Source organism: Apodemus sylvaticus, chromosome 4 (assembly GCF_947179515.1).
Source record: "Apodemus sylvaticus chromosome 4, mApoSyl1.1, whole genome shotgun sequence".
In the NCBI taxonomy this organism is placed as follows: domain Eukaryota; kingdom Metazoa; phylum Chordata; class Mammalia; order Rodentia; family Muridae; genus Apodemus; species Apodemus sylvaticus.
In genome coordinates, this window is record NC_067475.1 from 44,273,051 (window position 1) to 44,292,773 (window position 19,723).

The 19,723-nt window shown below is 35.5% G+C and overlaps 1 protein-coding gene across 1 annotated transcript in view; it reads right to left on the reverse strand.

The window, feature by feature from the left end:
* Dpyd (dihydropyrimidine dehydrogenase) overlaps positions 1-19,723 on the reverse strand; it is a 900,155-nt gene that overhangs the window by 783,621 nt on the left and 96,811 nt on the right. Inside the window, exon 3 of the mRNA XM_052179342.1 lies at positions 6,628-6,710. Within this exon, the coding sequence (XP_052035302.1) occupies positions 6,628-6,710 (83 nt within the window). The remainder of the gene's footprint in view (positions 1-6,627; positions 6,711-19,723) is intronic.

A 19,723-nucleotide genomic window follows, 5' to 3' on the forward strand; every position in this document is an offset into this window, starting at 1 on the left:
CCATATAAAATTTAGATTATTATTCCTATTTCTGCCAACTCTAATAATCCAAAGTAAAGAATCAAGAACATTACAGCAATTTTAACCTTTTGATTCAAACGACAGGTAGACTGATTGTATCTCCTAGAAATCACTCTCTATGTTGACATGGTTAGAATAGATTTCTTGACTCTGCATCTATGCTGAGTTTCCATTGCACCTTCAAATTCTATTACACACACCAGAAAAAAAGCCAGCAAACATAAATTGTACAACTCAACATCTCCACCTAGTGACAAGAATCCCAACACGTGATGAAACCTAGCAAAGAGGGAAAGACTCAGTTCCTGATGCCCTGGCATCTCTCCATAATAAGGATCCAGAAACAGCACCCAGCACCCAGTAGCCTGCTCCTTAAACACCTGGAAAGTTACTGCTCCAATTACTGATTCTTAGAGCTACATCCTTAAACCCAACCAACTTTCATTTCTACAGAGTCCTTTAGTTCTTGCTCATGGCTTCCAAAGCATGTTACCTCTTCCCCCCCCCCTTAAAATACTATATTCTACATCACGTTATTTTGCAGAATTTACCTTCTCTGTTTCTCAAGCTATTCAGTTTTAATATCTACCCTTTCTATGTACCAACCACTTAGTATTCACTGTTCAGTTCTGCCTCTGGTAATCGAAGCAAACACATGTGTAAAAGGGCCTCACCTTCCCTGTTACACTCAAACTTTATTAGAGGGTCCAAGACAGGCACCAAATATTAAAGTACAGAAATCAAATCACATTGAAGTGATGAGAGGTGGAATTAGCTGAGATAGGCAAAAATGCTCTGGAAGGAAGGTACAAAGTAACTCCTAACTACATCATATGGTGGACCAAAGACATGACCTGGAAACTATGTCAGGCTTTTTTTTTTCTTCGTGTGTTTAGATATGTGTCTTTAATTTCATCATTTTCACAAACTTTGTAGAAGACTTCCACAGGAGAAAGGTGCTAGAATGTGTGAGTGATAAGTACATAATCACACCTTTGGAATTTTACATGTGAAGATTGCAGTGAAATTTCCAAATCAGTTCCATGAACATCTATGCCTGGAGCAAATTATTGCAAATACATACTTCATGCTATTAAAAGAAAACAGAGTATAGAAACATGGCAAAATTTGGTATCTTATTATGAATTTTCATATATTTATTATTTTCCTCTGTTGTTCTCATGCCTCACATCAAATCTATGAGTTTTTCAATCCTTACAAAAAGGTAAAATAAAACTGACATGATTGTGAATACACAAATCGTATTCAAGGTTATAGTCCATTAACTTAAAAATTAGTCAGATTTTCCATAATTTTTATGACTTCTATATAATGTATATAAATGGTAAATTAATACAAAAAGTCATCTTACTTTAAGGCTCTTCGAGATACTTGATACTTCACTCCTCAGTGTATTCGTAAATTGCATTTTTTTGTGGTCTTTGAGACCCTGAAAATGACTGGCTTAGCACTTAGAACCACTCTGCCTCCTGAACTGCAGTAACAGCCATTTGCAAGAATTTTGTATAACTTTTTTAAAGTTTATACTTTTGTCTGCCAGATCAAAATACTCTGAATATTTTTGAGAATCCAAATCACACACACCTTTTCAGTGATGGACCAAGTTTGGTTTTTGATTGGTTGTACAGGTTGCAGTTTAGTTAAAGGAAGTCTTTAGATGTTGCTGATATTGTACCATTTGTAAGAGATTTTTAATGTACTCAAAGGCTTTGATTATTTTCAATAATTTTTGCTTCACTATCTTCACTTATCACACTTCCATAATCCACTGGGATGTGGTCTATTCATTTTTTATTTCATTTAGCTCCTTAATACATTGAAATTTGCTTCTACCATTACAGATAAGAATATGAAGTGATTTTAGTTTTAAAGCAGCAAAAGTTGATATCATTGATTAAGTGATTCCACATGTTCTGAATATTTTGAGTGCTTAATCTGCGTAACTTCACTAGATCATTATAGGAATCACTGCCAATGAGAACCTCTGCCTGGCAATAATACAAAGGAAAGCTTATGAATTTCTACATTTACTTTAAAGATGATCCCTCTCATTAACTGTCTTCTTTACAGTTGAACTATATTGAGAGCTTATCTTTTTAGAGTCCTGAAGATAAAACCAAGGGCCTTACTCATATGCAAGAACTCTGCCACAGAGCTAGGCTCTCAGCTCTGTTTCCTTCTTAGGGTACGCTGTTGTTGTTTGTTTGTTTGCTTGTTGTTGTTTTATGTGGTTGACCCTCTTAGAAACAAATAAAGACTTAGAGAACAATACTCATTTTGTCTCTTTTATAGCAACCCATACTTGTTAGCTTGGGTTTTACACTGGGTACTGTGTTGTTAATAGACCTTCTCTGCCAACTTCATAAGGAAGAGAACACAACTGCATTTGATGCACATGACGCTTGTCTTGCCTCACAGTGGCCTCTCTGTTCACTGGGACTCCAACACGCCACATCTATCACACATAATTCTGGCCAAATAAAACTTTCTTTTAGGAAGTACCATCAAAATCATAATCACAAGAATTCTTTAAGTGAAATATTTTAATAACTACAATGAACAGTTCAACTCTTCCTATAAAATGGCCACATTTGGGAGGGTTGGGAGTCACTGTAGCTGGCTACCGTCACACTGCTAGACATAGATAATTCTACCATCACAGCATTTTGGGCAGCCCTGCTCCAAGACTCTCTATGGTCCAGAAACTGTAGACAAGAACCTCCCTACTGTAAGCTTTTCTCCTCCCTACGCTGCAAAGCACAGCCAAGCCTCACTTGGCTGATAATACTTAATTTAAATTTAAAGTCCTAAAATGTTTGAAGAACTACTCTTGAGAAAATCCCACACCTTCCCATGACTACAGACATCAAAATACTAACAAACTACAAATGGCCACATCAACCTCACTCTGGGTCCTAAACTGTGGGATTATAATTTTCCTATACCAAATGCACATTCCACACATGGGGTAGATTTCAGCATCTTAAAAGCATCTAAAAAGAAAAATCATCTGCATGTAGTCCTTTTTCATCTTTTTTCTCTCTCTCATTTACTATGCTTACCCAATGTGTTATTTACCCAGAATATTCCATAGAAAAAGCTGTAGCTTCTATTTTTTTCTCATAGGAAGAATTCAGGCTAAAGACATCATTACACCTAGAATCCCTGACAGTACTAAAACAATTCATAAACTTAAAAGGAACAGAATCAAGAGGCGTATCAAAGATGAGCCAGGAAGGAAACTGGATGAGGACACGGAGGGTTGAGCACAGGCTGACTCCTCTCTAAGTGCACTGACGCAGAAGTTTAGTAGAACAGGGGATGCCAAACAGAAGAAAGGTCCCAGGACAGGAACTCAGGTCAGTCTGTCAACTCCAGCCAGGTCTGATGTAGCTACTTCCTATTTCCACCTACTTAAACAGTCTCAGAACAAGGACACCTGTGGACACCTGAAGTCACTGAGGACTGGTGTAGAAATGAACTGATGGGGACAAGGTTGCTTCCATTGCCAAGCCAAACCTTTGCCAGAAGAAAAAGAAAGGAACTACTGTTAAGTGAGTGGAAGCAGAGAAGAATTCAAGCATACAGCCTGAAGACCTAATCTTCCTTCCCTTCCCTTCCACTGAATGACTAGTTCCCCAAGGGCACAGCCTGTATCCTTCAGGTCTGTAATCATCACCTGGTATGTTACAGAAGTGAAGGTAATATTTTTAAAAGAGGCAAATGATGGTTTCTATCCCTATAAGGCATTTTCTCCCTGTACTCTAACTCCATAGAACAATAAATTTATTATAGTTTAACACCCCAAATTATTGTTAATATCCTAAAATGCCTAAAAAACAATATTCCTTGAAATAATTTAAATTGTTTTTTACAGAACACTAGATTTTTATATAAAGTTGATCTGCATCATATTCCAACAAAAATATTTTTTACAGAACCTGCTGATGTCACTCCCTTTGCTTACTGAGCCTTGCCTAAGCTATTTCTACCTATCTGGTGCTGCCCAAAATCTGCTCTGGGGCCCTGGTTCTCTCACTGTTCCAGCACAACTTTTACTGCTCCATTTCTGCTTATGGATTCAAGACAGAAAAAACTTATTATTGATCAAAAAAGCCTATCTGCACATAGGGTTTTGGTTTCAAAAAAATGATAAAAAATTCAAGCTTGGCTTCCAACACATCCTTGTTGTTTTTGACAGTTCAATGTCATTTTTTTTTCTATACTACTCTCTCTATTTGCAACACTGTCTTTTAGCCTCAGTGGCCCACTTCGATTGCCTGTGTTTAGTGTTGGTCCAGATACCCTTCATATGAAGAAGAACTGATCATAGATGAGAAAGCAATGTATTTTTTTCTTCTTGAATTTTCTTGAATTCCATTTGTGATCTCCTGTCTAGATATTTTCATGTGAAAGAATGAGGCCCCAATATATTAAAAACAGGAGGTTTCCACAGACATGATACGATACAGTTTAATGCTACTGGTTGCTAAATTATTTCACTGTGTCTGGTGAGTCCAGGCATTAAAGTGTGTGCATGCGTATGTGTATGTGGACACATAAAATATTCAGCCTAAGTAAACAAGTTCATTTCACCACCATGTGATTAAATTCTGAATAAAATTATCTGGACTGCTGCCCTACTCACTGCATAGGTAGTCAGAGGTCACCTCAACCACCCACGTAATTAATGCTGTGTTGCCACCCCCATCCATTCATTCCCACTTCTTTATGAGCAAGTTCTCCCTGTATGGAATAAATAGTACTGATTTTTTTAAATTGACAGAATTTAATAATAATCTTTTTATCTACAGTTCTCCTACTATTCAACTTGGTTTTTCTTGAGGACAGATCTCCTCCAATGCTCACAAGTCCTTGTGTTCATTGTGTTTCCCCATTCACAACCACGTCCATTCACATGGCTCTTTTCAATTCTCTCTGTGTTTTTGGTCTTCAGTTCTTTTATTCAAAAGCATGAGAGCTGGCATCCTCTTTGTCTTCCTGTTTTTCAATGTGTTTATTTCAAGATGAATAGAAATTAAATTGCCAAAATAATTGGTTTCTAAATAGATATTAGTATGCACATTTCACATATTCAAAATTATAAGCTCTACATAAATGGCATGTTCAATTTATAGTGGCACCGTGGTTTCCAGTACAGAATCCAGGACATATTTAAAAACAAGAATTCACTCATAGTTGTCCTAGACTTTTCTACAGTATAATTTATTTTTAATTTTTAATTTAAAATTATGTTCGGTAACTTAAACTTTCTTAGATTGGCAGTGCAGTTTATACAGACACAAATTCTCCATTGCATACTCAGTTTTATTTTTCCATCTTTTTTATTAGTAAAGACATTAACAATAAAATAGGTTTCCTTGCTCCAGCTGGTAATTTCTCCTCCACACTAGTAATATATTATTCCCCTTTTTTTGTGACATCATAATCATCTATACAGAAGTACCATGTATCTTTGTGTAGAAGCTACTGTTTCCATTAAATTTAATTACCTCCCCCTGTGGTTTTAAATAGAAGTGGCTTCAAAATGAGGGCAGCTTCTATTAAATTTAATTACTTTCTCCTGCTGCTTGCATGGTAAAAGGGAGGTTGCTAAATGAGAGTGGCTTCTAAACTAAAGTATATGGTAGCTGAGTGCAAGCAATAACAAAATTGTGTTTAAACCAGCAGCCAGTCTGTTAGATTTCCTGTTTCCCATGTTTTAACTTTCTGTCTCTTAAAGCCATCCTAAATAAAGGAGCACTAGATATTTTTTTAAGTAACATTAGTTTTATGAGTACAATAGAAAAAAAATATACCACTACATTGTGGAAATGCAGAAGTCTGTGCCACTCTATGGTTCAAGCCAGGAACTTTTAGTGCTACTGTTGTTGATGACTTCCTTGTTCTAAAGATAATGAGCTTATTATTCAGACATTGTTAATGCCTACTTAAATTCTTCTTTGATTTTGATCAAATGAATTTAAAGGATGCTTCATTAAAGGTTATTAAAAAAAGATAGCAAGGCTGGAGTGAGTGTTGAGAAAATAAAAATAGTAATGTTACGTGAATAAAATAAGGTTATTTATAGGGTTTTTGCATACAACTGAAAGTAGTTCTGTGTTTTGAAATAGTGAGATAATATAAGTCACTTTAAGATACTTTTTAAATGAAATAAAACATAAGATGAAATTTATAAAAATCTTTTTCAAATGAATTATTAATTAGGAAGTAGTACTCAGCTAGGCTACCTTTACACAACGTTTATTTTAAACTCACAGGCAGAAGTTAGACGAACAATATTTTCATTCAATCACACAATTTAGTATAAATATAAAACAAGACACCCCGTAAGCATTTTAAGTAACAAATTAAACATTTACATTTTTTACTGTGCACTGAGGCTTAACATTTATGCAGCTTCAAAACCAAAGTACGGCCTCAAGGGAAGTCTCTCCACTGACAAATTAATACCTTAGAGAACAGAGCTGAATGGTGGCAATGAACTCATTTGTTCCCCCAATAATGAAGAATGACTTTTTCTTTACCACATCTGTGACTGTTGCTATGGTGACCCAGACTTACCTCACTGCTTCTCGGAGAGCTCCTCGCTCACCGAGAGTCGTGTGCTTGATGTCATCAAAATTATTCTCCAGCTTCTCACAGGTCTGCAACACATTAAAACAGCGAATTAATTTCCCACACCCCCCAAAAAATTACATCTATGCAGTTATGTAAAAAATTATAATCAATTGTATTGATCACGGGCTCATGAAGAATAGGCCCGCTGCTTTAATTGGGTAGGATTCATTAAAATCGACAGTGAAATTCAACAGCCACTAACTCTCAGTCCTAAGATACAGCTGCAGGAGAAATCTTCTCATCAGACTTTCTTCAAAATAGGGGTTAAAAAAAAATGAGTGCCACACAAAACTATCCAAACTGCCAGGGTTTTTCAGAATAGCAATTAGTTTCCTAAAATAATCTCAGATTCATTAAAGCCGATGTAAATTTAAAAAGAGAAGAATCTGTAATGATAAGTTCGAAATCATATTGATAAGTATATGATAATGATCCAGTTCAAAATTGGGCAATGTGTACCAAAGCGAAGCGGGCCGAAGGGTGGGAAAAGTGCCGCCAACTGTAATCAAAATTTGAATCAGAACCTTGGAACAGCCTCATATATTATATTTTAAATTGTACGTATGAATCCAAATTTTTTTATTTCAAAATAAATCAGGCCAATTTTCATGCTATCAAGACTTAGAGGGATATTAAATCAAGACCATATCTCACAGGCAACTTAACCCATATAAACTACATTCTTAATTGAATGGTACGCTTTACACCAACAATTGTATATAACCTAATAAGCATCAAGAATGTGGACCTTATACCCAGCCACAACTACTTATGTCTCTGATAAATGATTGGATGGAAAGGAAAAGGTTCTACGTAAGTTCGGAGTGTTCTAAAGCATGTGAAGGTCTGAGGATGTGAACGCTTAGGTACACTCTGAGGCTCTGAAAATTATCTAAGGCGTGTAAATGCAAGTCGTAGGGGTATAAGAAAATAATTTAAAGTATCTGAAAGGATGGGAAATGTTTCAGATTTCTTCTCCTCATCTGTGTTAATAAACTAAAAAAAAAAAAGAATGTGGAACTTATATCAAATTTTAGCCTAAATGGCTGTTTATTTTAATCTTTTCAAACATTTAGGCAACAAAACAATAGTTTTGTACTTTGTTTTACATAGTTTTTTTTTTCAGCTTTGGTTTTTAATTTCACAAACCGAAAAGCAAATAATGATAAAATTTAATTATAAATGTATTGTTTCTATTCCCAAGTTATAAAAAGAACAAGCTGGATTTCAGATAACTACAGAACTTAGATTATTGATTTCCAATGTACAAGGGTTAATTAATTTTCAGCCTAGTAGTATGCAATTCATCATTCTCACCTTTAGTCCTTCATTTTTGAGTAGCTCCAGTTAAGGAAAAGATTATCTTGATGTATAACTAAATTATTTTATAATGGGAAGCTAAAAATTTTCTAAAATGATTTAAATATAAAAGTTTTTATATTTAATGGTGCTCAATTTATTATGTTTTCTAATATATGCTTAGTGCTTTTAGGCCCATTTATTTGAAATATTCTTCAAAATCAGTAAAGTCTCTTTTAACATTTTTCAGGAAGCTTTGCAATTGTGTATTTCACCTTTTAATAATCCATGCCTTTGAGATGACATTTATATGGTTTAAGACTGGAAATCACATCATATGGATATCAATAAAATACTATTTCCCTTAAATACCATCTATCATTGGTAGTCACTTTCCCATAATTATGTTTCAGTGCCTACAGAATCTATTTCTCAATACCATTCTGATCAATTGGTCAATTTTCCATACATGTGCCAGTACCACACACCTTAATTATACTTATATCCATGCTGAAATAAATTAATTTAATTATGCCTACAAATAAAGATAGGAAAATAAATTGAAAGTGGCAAAAATGGTACGTGAATAATCTTTCATAACAAAAATTCAAATAGCCAAAGAATGTCAAGTTCTATATGATTATTGAACAGAAAAAAAGGAAACCTTAAGCTACAACTAAGCACCAGTCTGTATTGGAAATGTGTAAAATGAAAAAGATACACCGCATAGTGTTTTTGCTCGAGCATGAAAAGCATTATTTCAGTAATAGCCCTGTGAACTGTTACAGTCACTTTCCAAAATGATGACCGTAGTATCAACAGACAACTATTTGCACATGTATCCGGCCACTGAAATATGTATTTATCCAGTCTCATGAGAGAATATTAATGACAATGTTGTTCCATATTCCCAACTATAAGGACAAAATCTTTCACATTAAGATGAAATGTATGTGATTTGATGCATTCATACCCTAGGAAACTCCATACCACTAAGAATGATCAAAAACAAATGCATTAAGTAACATGGAAGCACCTCAGATTATACTGACAAAGAAGTGACATACAAAAGAAAACACATTAAAAGATACCCTGTTTTAGTTTGCTTCTCTGTTACTGTGACAAGACACTGATCTAAGCAGCTTCTGGAGGGAAGGCCTTTAGAACCCCCGGGTAACAATCCTACAACAAAGGAAGTCAGGGCAGGAACTCAGGGCAGGAACCTGCAGGAAAAAACTGAAGCCAGTACCATGGAGGAACCTGCTTACTGCCTTACCTCGAGCTGTCAGCTACATTTCTTATGTACCCAAGCCCAGCTGTTCAGGGATGGTACCACTCAGAGTAGATGGGGCCATCAACATCAGTTAACCATCAAAAATGCACCGCAGATAAACTTAGAGGTCAAGCCAATGGAGAAAATTTCTCACTTCAGGAGATTCCTTCTTGGAGGGCAAGTTGACAACAGAGGCTAATTGATGACTTACTACATTGTCTTAGTTAGGGTTTCTATTCCTGCACAAAAATCATGACCAAGAAGTAAGTTGGGGAGGAAAGGGTTTATTGAGCTTACACTTCCACGTTGGAGTTCATCACTAAAGGAAGTCAGGACTGGGACTCAAGCAGGTCAGGAAGCAGGCGCTGATGCAGGGGCCATGGAAGGATGTTTCTTACTGGATTGCTTCCCCTGGCTTGCTCAGCTTGCTCTCTTATAGAACCCAAGAGCACCAGCCCAAAGGTGGTACCACCCACAAGGGGCCTTCCCCACTTAATTACTAATTGAGAAAATGCCCCACAATTGTATCTCATGGAGGCACTTCCCCAAATGAAACTCCTTTCTCTGTGATAGCTCCAGCCTGTGTCAAGTTGACACACGAAACTAGCCAGTACATACATCAAGTTCTGAATGGGCCAGGCAACAATGAATAATCTAAAAATTGATAATACTCTTTGCAATCATATTGAAAAGAATGAAATATTTATGAATAAATTCAAAAAACAATTGAAAACTACAGAGAATTATAGTTTTTCTTTAAATGATTTTGAAAGGGGAAATAATCCCATTGCTGCCAACAAGACTTCCCATTATGAAAGTGGTTTTATTCTATGGATTGATCCAATGACCCAATTCATAGAAAATTACACTTGGTGTTTTGTTTTGTTTTTTTTTTTTTGCTTTGTTTTTGAAATCTGTCAAACTCTTCTCTAAGTTAACATGAATGCAAAGGGTGAAATATCCAAAAATGTTTAGGAAACAGAGTAAACCTATTAAAATTATTCCCCCAGTTTCAAAACCTGCTACCATGCAAAGAGTTTGTGTAATCATAGCACAAGCTTTTATATATATATATATATATATATATAGAGAGAGAGAGAGAGAGAGATAGATATATATATATAAGTTACTTTAAAACCTATGATCAATTTACTATTGAAAAGAAACATAAGACTGCAGAAATATCACAAGGAAGTAAAGCCAGACTTCCTGACTCACACAGCATCCAAAATCAAGTTAAAATAACAAGAGACCTAAACAAAAGCTAAAATTTAAAATATTTGAAAGGAACATGCTTTTCTGACTTTGAATTAATCAAAGGCTTCATAAACACAAAGAAAAAAACAAAAACTCATATTTGATAGGAGACCTTTCTCTAGAATATGTAACAACTCAGCTCAATAAGGCAACTTCTGTCTGCTTATATTTTAAATGGGCAAACACATCATAATAGATAATCTCCAAATAAAATACAGAATGTCAATAAAAGTTCAAAAATGCCCATATAATTGTTTCTCATAGATTAATAAGATTGCTAAACTTAGGGACAAGGGCAACAACATCAAGGAGCTAAATTTCTTGTGGTCATGAGCTGGCCATGTGAATGCAAAGATGCTAGCTCATTAAAAAACAATCTGTTGCTGTCTTACAATATTAGCATAGGAACCACATGAGTATAATCAATGTATAATTAGCAGGGCTATATGGCCAGCAATTACACTTTTGTTATAGGGGGATGATAATGAAATAAAAACGATGTTTCCATGTAAAAATGTGTACACAGATTTTTCACTGTATTATTGATAAGCATTATCAATAACCAACACAATGTAGAAAACCCAAAAGTCAGTAAAATGACAAATGGATAATCAGTGCGGCATCCCCATACCACATTCTTTTATCTCCTGTAAAGAGTGAAGACACAAACATTGTCTGCTGTGGACGAGCCACGAAACATCATGCTAAATGGGGACAAGCCATACATAGATGATAGCATTTTATGATTCCATTTATAAAATACCTAGTCTGGGCAAATCAATAGAAAGCAGATTAGTGGTTGCTAAGGGCTCTAGAAAGAATGAGGTGGGGTCTGCTAATGGGAATTTGATTTCTTGGAAATAAGAAGGAAACGTTCTAGAATTTGTCGTAATTAGGATGCCACTTGTAAATACACTAAAAACTATAAAATTATAATTTCAAAGGGTGAATTATATGGAATGTGCAACATACTTCAGCAACACTGTGGTACTAAAATTGGTAAGGTAATCTACAGCACTAAAACTATCCAGGCATAGGAGGCCAAAAGGTTCTTCTATGCATTGATTAATTAGCTTCTTGAAAGTTACTTTAAGTATCTACACAAAATTAGAACAATTAGAAGGTTTTAAGTATGTCTGAAAAGGGTTTGTTTTTCTTAAGGTCAGCATGATAGGTGATTGATAGATAGATAGATAGATAGATAGATAGATAGATAGATAGATAGATAATCATGCTGCTTCATTAATAAAACCAATATTGATTGCTTGGGGTATTATTTAAAAATAAAGCTTAATTGAAGAGTCATCCCTGCAAATGAATAAATTCATAAGAGTTTTAATTCTATTTAAGAATTATAATGTAGTGTCTTCTAAGTGAAGTTAAAATTCCAGAATTTAACATGCTTCAAAATGTCTGACATAGCAATTATTTGCTACAAAGTTGGTGAGCATTTTAATTACCTTTTTAATTATTATTATTATTTTGTTTGTTGTTTGAGGCTTATTAATCAATGTCCTAAATTTGAGATCATTCTGCCTCAGTGTGCCAAGTACTGGATTTGTAAATGAACATTATAACATTTGCTTGTTGTTTTTTATATTATTATTTAGTTGAAACTGTGGGATAATAATGCATTCGTGTGATCAAGGGTGATATTAATAAGTGTTTGATGCTGAAGTAATTTAATTAAACACATTTTACCTGTAGATTGAATGTTTAATTTTGTTTGGTTTTGTGTTCGTCTGTTTGGGGACAGATTCCTACAATCAAAATGAGTCTCAAATAGTTACACAGCTGAGGATAACTGTGAACTCTGGGGATAACTATGAAGCCTGGGGAAGACTGGGAAGTTCATATAATGTTGCTTTCACCTCCTGAGTTATGGAATTATAAATACACTGCAGTACACCCAGAAGTGTTGAATCACATTCAAAGGTATTATGTATATGATTGGATACTATTTTAAAAGTGGATAGATGAGTAATGGGAGAACTGTTGTATCATATTCAAAATTTATGTAGACATAATATGTATATATGTATACATATATAATTGGATATTATTTGAATAGTTTGGACTAGATGGCCAACTCACATAATTTTTTCCAATTCTTCTGCACTAACACCAAGCCAGATTAGAATCTAGACTCTCCAGATAAAACCAGATTTCCTCTGTTGTTACATTTTTAGTATTCTTTTATATTTGGTTTTAATATGGGCAGTCAGGAAAAAAGGGGTAAAGTAGAACAGAAAAAAAACTGTCATATGTGTGTGTGTACAAAGTACCTATTTCTACTATAATAAGTGTCTTTTATAATATTTCTACAAAAGCATTCAGCTTTTAAAGGATTCTGATTAATAAAGATATTCATGCAGTATTCCTATAAGAGTGAAAATTAAGAGGAGGATACTAAATTTTTAAAGTTAAACAAAGAGTTAAATAAGGCAGTTTAAATATGAGATTGTATATACTCCTTATAAACACCCATTACATGGATTTTGAACAAGCTGGTGCTTCCATAAAGACATAAAATATTTTAAGAACATACTTTAAAATTAAATATTCTCATTGTAGAAACAAATTTCTTGGTTAGGGTTACTATTGCTATTACGAAACTCCATGACCAAAAACAACTTGTGAAAGAAATGTTTTCATTTAACAGTTCATCATCAAAAGCTGTAGGCTGCAAGGAAAGGAACGCGAGAAGGGTAGAAACAGGATGCAGTAGCAGATGCAGAGGCCATGGAGGAGGCATGGCTTACAGACTTGCTCCCCTGCTTCTTTTTTTTTTCTTTTAATTTTTTATTAGATATATATTTTTTCTTTTAATTTTTTTTTTTTTTTTAGAATTTAGACATGTCTGTTTTTATTGCAGCAGTATAAAATGTCAAACAAAAGATGAGGATGTTATAGCTCACTAGAGGTCACATGATTTTTTTTTTTGTTTCTATTTCATTATTTTTTTATTCGATATATTTTTTCTTTACATTTCAAATGATTTCCCCTTTTCTAGCCCACACTCCCCGAAAGTCCCATAAGCCCCCTTTTCTCCCCCTGTCCTCCCACCCACCCCTTCCCACTTCCCCGTTCTGGTTTTGCCCTATACTTCTTCACTGAGTCTTTCTAGAACAAGGGGCCACTCCTCCTTTCTTCTTGTACCTCATTTGATGTATGGATTATGTTTGGGGTATTCCAGTTTTCTAGGTTAATATCCACTTATTAGTGAGTGCATACCATGAGTCACCTTTGGAGTCTGGGTTACCTCGCTTAGTATGATGTTTTCTAGCTCCATCCATTTGCCTAAGAATTTCATGAATTCATTGTTTCTAATGGCTGAATAGTACTCCATTGTGTAGATATACCACATTTTTTGCATCTACTCTTCTGTTGAGGGATACCTGGGTTCTTTCCAGCATCTGGCAATTATAAATAGGGCTGCTATGAACATAGTAGAGCATGTATCCTTATTACATGGTGGGGAATCCTCTGGGTATATGCCCAGGAGTGGTATAGCAGGATCTTCTGGAAGTGAGGTGCCCAGTTTTCGGAGGAACCGCCAGACTGATTTCCAGAGTGGTTGTACCAATTTGCAACCCCACCAGCAGTGGAGGAGTATTCCTCTTTCTCCACATCCTCTCCAACACCTGCTGTCTCCTGAATTTTTAATCTTAGCCATTCTGACTGGTGTAAGGTGAAATCTCAGGGTTGTTTTGATTTGCATTTCCCTAATGACTAATGAACCAATAAACTCCACTAGAGAACTCCTACAGCTGATAAACAACTTCAGCAAAGTGGCAGGTTATAAAATCAACTCAAGCAAATCAGTGGCCTTCCTATACTCAAAGGATAAGCAGGCTGAGAAAGAAATTAGGGAAATGACCCCCTTCACAATAGCCACAAACAGTATAAAGTATCTTGGGGTGACTCTTACCAAACATGTGAAAGATCTGTATGACAAGAACTTCAAGACTCTGAAGAAGGAAATGGAAGAAGACCTCAAAAAATGGGAAAACCTCCCATGCTCATGGATCGCCAGAATCAATATAGTTAAAATGGCCATTTTGCCAAAAGCAATACACAGATTCAATGCAATACCCATCAAAATCCCAACTCAATTCTTCACAGAGTTAGAAAAAGCAATTAACAAATTCATCTGGAATAACAAAAAACCCAGGATAGCTAAATCTATTCTCAGCAACAAAAGAAATTCTGGGGGAATCAGTATCCCTGACCTCAAGCAATACTACAGAGCAATAGTGTTAAAAACTGCATGGTATTGGTACAGTGACAGGCAGGCAGATCAATGGAACAGGATTGAAGATCCAGAAATGAACCCACACACCTATGGCCACTTGATCCTCGACAAAGGGGCTGAAAACATCCAATGGAAAAAAGATAGCCTTTTCAACAAATGGTGCTGGTTCAACTGGAGGTCAGCATGCAGAAGAATGCGAATTGATCCATCTTTATCGCCTTGTACTAAGCTCAAATCCAAATGGATCAAGGACCTCCACATAAAGCCAGACACTCTGAAGCTAATAGAAAAGAAACTGGGGAAGACCCTTGAGGACATTGGTACAGGGAGAAAATTTCTGAACAGAACACCAATAGCGTATGCTCTAAGAGCAAGAATTGACAAATGGGACCTCATAAAATTACAAAGTTTCTGTACGGCAAAGGACACCATCAAAAGGACAAATCGGCAACCAACAAATTGGGAAAAGATCTTCACCAATCCTACATCAGATAGAGGGCTAATATCCAATATATATAAAGAACTTAAGAAGTTAGACTCCAGAAAACCAAACAACCCTATTAAAAAATGGGGGTACAGTGCTAAACAGGGAATTCTCACCTGAAGAACTTCGGATGGCGGAGAAGCATCTTAAAAAATGCTCAGCTCCCCTGCTTCTATAGCCTCCTTTCTTGTAGAATCCAGGACCAGCTGCCCAAGGATGGCACCACCCACTATGGGCTGGGAGTGGGCTGAGCCCTCCCTCATTAATAGAGAACTGGAGGAGCTGGGAGATTTGCAACCCCATAGGAAGAACATCAGCTGCCCAGACCACCCAGTGCTCCCAGGAAATAACCCATCAATCAGGGAGTGGAGAAAGTGGGCTCCAGGGCTCCAGATACATAGGCAGCAGAGAATGGCCTTGTCTGACATCATTGGGAGGGTAGGTCCTTGGTCTTGTGGAGGTTTGATGCCCCAGTGTAGGGAGATGCTGGAGGAGTGGGATGGGAGAGGGTAAGAGGGTAGAGGAGCATGTTCATAGACACAAAGCAGAGGGAGGAGAGGGAGGTTGTAGGATAGGGTACTTGTGTAGGAGTAACAGGGATGTGGGATATCATTTAAGATGTAAACAAATAAAATGATTAATAATGAAGAAGAAGAAGAGAAGAAGAAGAAGAGGAAGAGGAAGAGGAGGAAGAGGAAGAGGAGGAAGAAGAAGAAGAAGAAGAAGAAGAAGAAGAAGAAGAAGAAGAAGAAGAAGAAGAAGAAGAAGAAGAAGAAGAAGAAGAAGAAGAAGAAGAAGAAGAAGAAGAAGAAGAAGAAGAAGAAGAAGAAAATTGTCCTACTGGCTTGCTACAGCCCAATATCATATAGACATTTTCTCAATTGAAGATCTCTCCTCCATAATGACTTTAGCTTGTGGCAAGTTTACAACACAGATAGCACAAGTGAATTCAACAGATTAGTAAGTAATAAGGAAACTAGTCACCATCTTGGAACGAGGAATAAAGCTTTTGTTTTTTATTTTTTTATTTAACATAGTATCTTCCAAATTTTAACTCATAGGTTCCTTGTTTTCATCTTCAAACTATTTCACAAATGAGTCATAGTTTTGATAGATTTGTGAATGTTTTGCTATCTATTTGAGTTTATAATTTTAGGATTTATTCTTTTCTTTTAATTGTGTGTATGTTCATATGTCTCTGTGTGGTTTTGAGGTTGGGAATGCAGTTGCTTGCAGAAGCTGCCTTGGATCTCTTGGAGGTGGACTGAGAGGTGAGATGATATTAGAGCTCAAACTCAGGTCCGCTGGAGGAGAAGCAAGACCTCTGAACCTAAGATGTCTCTCCAGATCAAGGTTACAAGACTTATAGAATACAACAAAGTAAGCACTGGCAATAAAAAATATTGCAAAACAAAAAATGATTCAAGAAAATATATGTATATATAAATTTTATATTACATATACATATGTTGTGTATATAATATATATGTATATGTTGTGTATATGTATATGTGTATATGTGTATATATATATGTGTATATATATATATATATATATATATATATATATATATGTAAATTTCACTTACTGAAATTTATGTCTCCTCTACACGTTTGGTAAAGATTCATGAAGCTGAATACTTTAAATTGTTTTAAAACTTTACAAATATTTCCTTGGTTCCTTTACTTTATTGTACCCTAAAAGGAAGAAAGGATGAATACTGAGTACTAAAGGGAAATGAAGGTGATTTGTTTGCTACATTTAACAAAAAAAGAGAATTTTCATCTTAACCACTGCCACAAGTGGGCCTGGAGAGATGGTTCAGTGCAATGATACAGAGGCATACATGCAGCCAAAACATCAGAACACAAAAAATTAAATCTTTTCAGATTAATGGGGAAAAAGTCACACGAGCTACAAAGTTGCCTTTCAAAACTAAAACTCAACTACTGGAGTTACAGAGTTTGCAATGTATCTTTATTCCATCTACACATATTACATCAATACTATTTTTTCATGACTCTAAAGTGACACCGTAATAGTGTTCAAATTTTCATAGTATTCCACTGAATGTGTGTTCAATTATTTATTTGGTTAATTTCTCTATTTGCTTGTGTTCTAACATGTATATAAAATCAGGGAATAAAATAATCAATGTATAGAAACAAATTAAAGGATTAAAATCTCTTAAGAAAGAAGAAAGGAAGGGTCACTGAGATTATTCATTCAAACTAATTTGCTAGTGAACTCAAATTATTACTTTCATCTAATACTCATTCAAATTATTTGGACCACCATATTCACACGTGACATCAAGAATAGAAATTCGGCGGGTTGCTAATTCTAAATCACTATATTTCTGTAGCAACAAAAACAACAGAAAGCCCACATACACGTGGAGGCTGAACAATACTCTACTCAATGATACCTTGGCCAAAGAAGAAATAAAAAAAAGAAATCAAAGACTTTTTAGAATTTAATGAAAATGAAGGCATAACATACCCAATTTTATGGGCCACAATGAAAGCAGAGCTAAGAGGAAAACTCATAGCCCTGAGTGCCTCCAAGAAGAAACTGGAGAGAGCATACAGTAGCAGCTTAAGGACACACCTGAAAGCCCTGGAACAAAAAGAAGCTAATTCACCCAGGAGGAGTAGAAGACAGGAAATCATCAAACTCAAGGCTGAAATCAATCAAGTAGAAACAAAGAGAACCATACAAAGAATCAACAAAATAGGAGCTGGTTCTTTGAGAAAATCAACAAGATAGATAAACCCTTAGCCAGACTAACCAAAGGGCACAGAGCAGTATCTAAATTAACAAAATTAGAAATGAAAAGGGAGATAGAACAACAGAAATGGAGGAAATTTAAAAAATCATAAGATCCTACTGCAAAAGTCTATACACAACACAACTGGAAAATCTGGAGGAAATGGACAATTTCCTAGACAGATACCAAATACCAAAATTAAATCAGGATCAAATAGATAAACTAAACAGTCCCATAAACCCTAAAGAAATAAAAGGGGTCATAAAAAAGTCTCCCAACCAAAAAAGCACATGACCAGGTGGTTTTAGTGCAGAATTCTATCAGACCTTCAAAGAAGACCTAACACACCAATACTCCTCAAATTATTCCACAAAATAGAAACGGAAGGAACACTAATTCAAAACTAATAGAAAGCACTGTCAATGTCCTTTATGGTCACATGTTTTTTAAACTTCCTTTTCTTTGGAATGACAGTACTACAACTAACTATTTAGGGGAATCTCTGTTAGATCTAAGGTCTTAGTTTTCTTTTTCAAACATTAAATGGCTGATTCTTGCTAAGAAACCTCCACTTATTAAACGGATGCCTTCTCAGAGAAGATTATAACCAGACATAGAAACAAATAATTGCCATGGATATTGTTTTTCAGTAAATTTCCATACATATACCTATATTTCTTGGTCACATCTATTTATCTCTATTCATCTCCAATTTAACAAAAAAAAAATCAATGTGTGGGTCTCATGGTGCTTGTGTTCAGTTGATTATTATTTTTATGCAAGCCTTGGAGTCTTGCATTTTCCAATAGGGATTAGGAAAATTACACAGCACTGTACCTGAAGCTCTTTCTTTTAAAATAATCATCTTGCATTTACCTATAATCTTTAAAACCAGCCATGCTGCAGGAAATGTGGTTTTACCTTAGTAGCATTGTCAAGGTGTGATAATCGCACTACTGTAATGAAGAGCATATTTGAAGATATCAGTTTACTCATTTAAAGTCATTTCCTACAACTGAAGAAACAATAGCAGAAAAAACAAACACCAAGAACAGCATGGACTGGAAACTGCCTGTAACAGAATCATAGCACACTGGCTTGGGGCTTGTAACAACATCTTAACACAGGCTTCCACTCCAGCAACATCAGAAGGACCACATCCAGCCCATGTCATCCAGTAATCATGCTTGAACCCACTTGGGGAAAACTTTATAATTATATGGAATAAGCAAGACTCAATGATAATTTTTTTATAATTTCTCATGATTTACATTCTTTTAAAAGGCAGATTGATAAGATCACTATTTGACATAGTTTTGTGTTACTCTCCATAGACAACTTTTTAAAAGGAATAGAATGTTTAAAGAGAATTTTATTTCTTGGAATATATAGGCTAAAGTTATGCAGACGGTTGGCAACCTACATGTTGCCACCAAAACACATGTGTGTTTTCTAACACAATGTCATGAATTGAAACCATGACAAACAAAAAGGATTCGGGCAGGGGAAATTCCATAGTTCATAAAGTACCTGCAGCAGAAGTAGACAGATTTGAGCTGGGTTCCTCGCACCAGAGGCGAGAAGCTGGGTGCAATAGCATATGCTGATTATCTTCGCCTTAGCCCAGGGACAAGAGAATCCCTGAAACTTATTGGCTAGTCAGCCTACCCAAAACCACGCGCTTTGGGTCCAGAGAGAGAG